This window comes from Etheostoma spectabile, chromosome 15, assembly GCF_008692095.1.
Source record: "Etheostoma spectabile isolate EspeVRDwgs_2016 chromosome 15, UIUC_Espe_1.0, whole genome shotgun sequence".
Lineage (NCBI taxonomy): Eukaryota > Metazoa > Chordata > Actinopteri > Perciformes > Percidae > Etheostoma > Etheostoma spectabile.
Window position 1 is genome coordinate 3,352,781 of NC_045747.1, and position 4,561 is coordinate 3,357,341.

At 39.8% G+C, this 4,561-nt stretch overlaps 1 protein-coding gene across 2 annotated transcripts in view; it reads left to right on the plus strand.

Moving 5' to 3' along the window:
- The window catches only part of LOC116702326 (protein shisa-9), a 101,369-nt gene that overhangs the window by 38,463 nt on the left and 58,345 nt on the right, over nucleotides 1–4,561 (plus strand). For both annotated transcript variants that reach the window (XM_032536496.1, XM_032536497.1), the window contains exon 3: nucleotides 2,355–2,470. In XM_032536496.1, the coding sequence (XP_032392387.1) occupies nucleotides 2,355–2,470 (116 nt within the window). The remainder of the gene's footprint in view (nucleotides 1–2,354; nucleotides 2,471–4,561) is intronic.

Here is a 4,561-nt window from a genome sequence, read left to right on the forward strand (position 1 = left end):
ATGGGTATTCATTGTCCTTGCATGGCCGTCAATGCACTAATTTCCCGGTGGAACTCATTCAGCTTTCATTGTATATGTCAAACCTCAAATGTTGTGGTTTTAAAAATAAATTCCATGACTTAGCTTATGCATATTTACATACCAGAAGAGCTGGGTGTGATATCAAAAAAGCTTTGCTGAGCTGGGTTATGTTTCACTTTCACATCAGGGAGTTGCCCAGTTAAACCGACTGCTGGTCGCTGTGCAGCTCCACTGGAGCAGCTGAGGATAATGGCACCCTAGCTGTGAGAAGAGTATCAAGGGAGAGGAAAGAAATGCCAATATCATTTCAGATTTTTTTTCCCTGTCTGATACTTCTAAATTTGGTGCAGTACTGTGCAGTCACTTTAACAGCGTCAGTAAGCATTTCTTTGGTGTCTAGTAGAAATTGAATTGTACGGTATAATTGCCTGCGCAGGGGAGAGCATTTTTCAACTCTGTTGATTTGTTAGTTTCTGTCTCAGGTGGATGTTTCAAAAACTCATGAATTGATTTCTACTCAAACTTGGTGGACAAGCAGCCCATAAAGACAACAAACAGCTGATCACTTTTTTGGGCCCCCCTAGAAACACTGTGCAGTAATCTACATTTCCCTTAACGCAACTTATCTAGCATCTTTTATTAGAAACTCCCAGCTTGATATAATGCATACCCACATTCTTTAACCCCCACACCTATTATTATGACGTATTATGAATTTCTGCTCTCAAGCCCAAGCCAAGATAACCCTGAGGATATCACTGTTTTCACAGGTTGACCTGTCCTCATGGTGTGTAAACGGATTTCCATGTGTAAAATGGGTGGAGTGCCCCATTAAGTAATTACATGTTATGCCATGATATATTGGCAGTGCTATGATGGATTCGCAGGCATGACGCCAAGTACTAAAAGTCATCATAGCAATATCAATATGTTATCTAAATCATGTCCTGGAGTATACTAGTTTCCATTTAGTTTTCAAGCTATTTTTTTTACCTTCATTTAGGAACAAATTCCAAACAAAGAAACAGGACCCATAAAATGGCACCTTATATTTTATATTATTACATTGTATTATATAGTACAGTTGTTCATGTTTTTATGCTTACTGCTCCCATGACCAAAGGCAATCATTTCTCAGTGGGCTTACACAAACACCATTGCTCTGCTGCATTTTAGACTGCTGTGTTCAGGGTTTCAACAGTGAGATTAACGGTGAGGAAACACGTATGGGTCTCTTGATAGCAGCTCTCAGGTGACAACTGATTTGTTGACTATGTCGCTATAATTTCCTTGTCTCTGGCTACATGTTGATGTTTAACGTTCTCTTGTTAATGTGAGAAAACACTGGACCATTTGTAAAAAGCAATTCCAAAGGTCAAAGAAGTGGAATTAGATATACAACTTTTCATATGAGAAAACTGAGCAGGTGTTGTGTTCTTTACCATACAAAATAAAAAACAATTAGTGGTGCAATAGGAGCAAATTTGATAGCTAAAACTCTAAAAGGCCAAGTAACATCCTTTTGGTTTCCACCAGGGTTGTTTACTACAGCAATTCAACTGCAATCACACCTGTGACAATGATGCAGATTTGTATAATGCACACTGTGACAAATTACTTTCTAGATTCAGATTACTTGGCTGAAACCACCACTTATCTGTCTTTTGCAGAAAAGGCAGGAGAATGCGTCCACTTCCAATAAAACCGACCGACTACCTTCTGTCTAACACAAACCAGTCCATGTGTCCACAGCTGCAGGTTCTGTGTGCTCGAAACAGTTAAATCTTCATGTTGGAAGGCTGTTTCCTGCCCGTGCTCCAGTTTTGAGGAGGCATCAGTACTTGTTCAAAGGCATCAAACAAAAGAGTGAAAGCTGTTTTATTTATTTTCTTTATACATGATTGATGCTCCCAGTTGGCAAACATCCGGAGACTCGTGCTTTTCATCCTCGATTTCACTTTCTTGAATTTAATTCTGAACGTTATGCCTTTGGGTTTGTTTTTCATAAACGTGAACTATCAGTTTGAAACTTGTCTTTATCCTCAGATAGAGCGATTAACATGAAGGTTGTTTGATTACTTTTTGATAATGGATTTTTATATTGTGTTCCTTTTTTCTATCTTTTGTCATCTTTCTCACTCTTTTCCATCACTTCTCACTTTCCTTTGAGCTTTTGTTTTGTCTCACAAGGTCTGTCATGTACCTGACAACACTCCCTTTCCTCTCTCTCTTAAGTGTGTGGATATTTGTGCTTTTTGTCTGTCTACTTTTCAGCTTGTATGCATGATGCTTTTATAAATTGTGTAAATGTGTGTTTTTCTTCCACCCTCTAGGACTCTGACGGAGCTCATGAAACAGCCAGGGGAGGCAGGAATGGTGGATGGAACCGGCGTTCATCATCCTATAGGGACCAACGGCATCTCCGCCAGGTCACTACGCTCCAACAATGGTCAGTTCTCCGTGTGTGTGTCTGCGTATCTGCATGGGTTGGCCTGCACGCACACTGAGCTGATGTAAAATGACAGAGGTTTTGTATTTGCATCACAAATCCACTACGGCTTGCGTAATAATGGAGGTCAAATGGAAAGATGGTCCAAAGTTGGTTTAATGGTCCAATCGTATTCATACTCTCTAGATAAATGTGTCCGTTCAGATCAGTTACATTACAAGACGTGTCTTAACGCAGTGGTACCCAACCTCTTTTGTCAGCCGTAGAACCCCTGTCAGGTGTACAAGTGTACCCTTTCAATGACATCACCATTTATTCAAGGTAAACCATTTCTCCATCCGTTTTAGCTAACTGTATTTTAACTGTTTATCCATTGCTTTTAGCTAACAACATTTCAACTGTTTATACATTAGGCTACTTTAAGTATGCCCCGATCAGCTTTTTCACATCTTTTCTGATAATGTAAATAATGAATACCTGCCGATACCGAGTCCAGATCCGATATTTGTAGTGGCTCAGATAATAGAGCTGTACACAGTGTTTGTTTTTTTGTTTTTTTACAAAAATAACTAAGTAACCAAAGTAACTAAAATATGTTAATGCATGTAAAGTGCAGCAAATGAAATTGTTCTCTTTAGGATCCCAGCAAACCCCCAAACAAAACATACACTCAAGTTCCTTGCTGGACAATTACTGGCATTACTAATTTAACTTAGTAATACCTCTTGTGCTTAATAGTCAATCTGTGTTTTTCTGCTCGTGTTTACCGATATCAGCTGCAGAGGATAATAGCCTGTAAGCGTGGGTTCCTGGTGGAATCACAGAAGATGTGTGGAGAATCGCAGTAATCCACTTCTGTGAAAAACTTTAAAAAAAAAAGGGTGACTAAGAAAGATGGACTTTTTTAGTTGTTGCCAAGTGCTGGCAAGCTATGAGAGACTCTCTGGACAGACAATGGTGAGTGGCCGCAACCATCTTGGTTTGTGGTGCAGGGCGAGGATAGATAAAATGCGGTGATCACTACAAGCTGATGTACATGATCGGTGTAAGGTAAACAGGGTGAATGTCAATCCCCCATCAGTTCAAAAAATGCCAAAATCGACTCTGATCCTATACTGTGATCGGGATCGGGACATCTCTAAATTTAAGCTAACTATTTCTTCATTACTTTTAGCTTACTATTCCTTACAAGTACTATACATGTGAACCATTAATTTATTCATTTTAGGTCACCAGCTACTGCATTTCAACCACGTATCCATTTGTTTTAACTATCTATTTTAACCATGGATCCATTATTAGCTAACTGTTTTAACTTTTCTGCTCACTAGTTTTCTCACACCTTCAACATGTGGTTGTTAGGTGTTACAGCTCATGGTTTTCTTTATTAAAATCCTAATTTCTGTGTTTTTAAACTAGTTGCGCTACTCCACATGCTCTCCAAACAAACTCCCATGGTAACTGAAAAAGCCCCCCCTAGGGTACAAATACCTGTGTTTGGGATTCGCTGTCTCAGAGCGACCCTCCAAATGGAAAACAAATCAGAAACAAGGGGGGGATTATTATATATAGCTAAAATATATATATATAAACATACACAACATGCAGCAAAGGGCTACAGGTTGGAGTTGAACCCAGGCCCACTATGTCATGGAGTATATATGGGCGCCTGCTCTGCCAACTGAGCTATCTGGGCAACCATGAATTAGTTGAGAAGACAGCCTCAAAATCCACTGAGACACACTACAACACGTCCATACTGAGACTCATGGGACATTGAAGACAGACCCATTAAATGCACACATATGTTCTTGTACTTTCTTGAACTAGAGCCCCCTTTGTAGTCATTTATATTGACACACTTCTACACATGTAGGTCTCACTCTGTGTTGCTGTCTGTCTCACACATAACACACACTAGCACACATGTGTCATCCATGGGCAAGGAGGCACAGAGACATACAGTTCATTTTTAATTAAGATGTGATTAGCCGTGTTCCAGCTCCTTCAAACCCACAGAGGAAACACTGTGTGACCCATCTGTCTCCCTGTGTCTCTTTTGACCACACACACTTACACACACACACACAC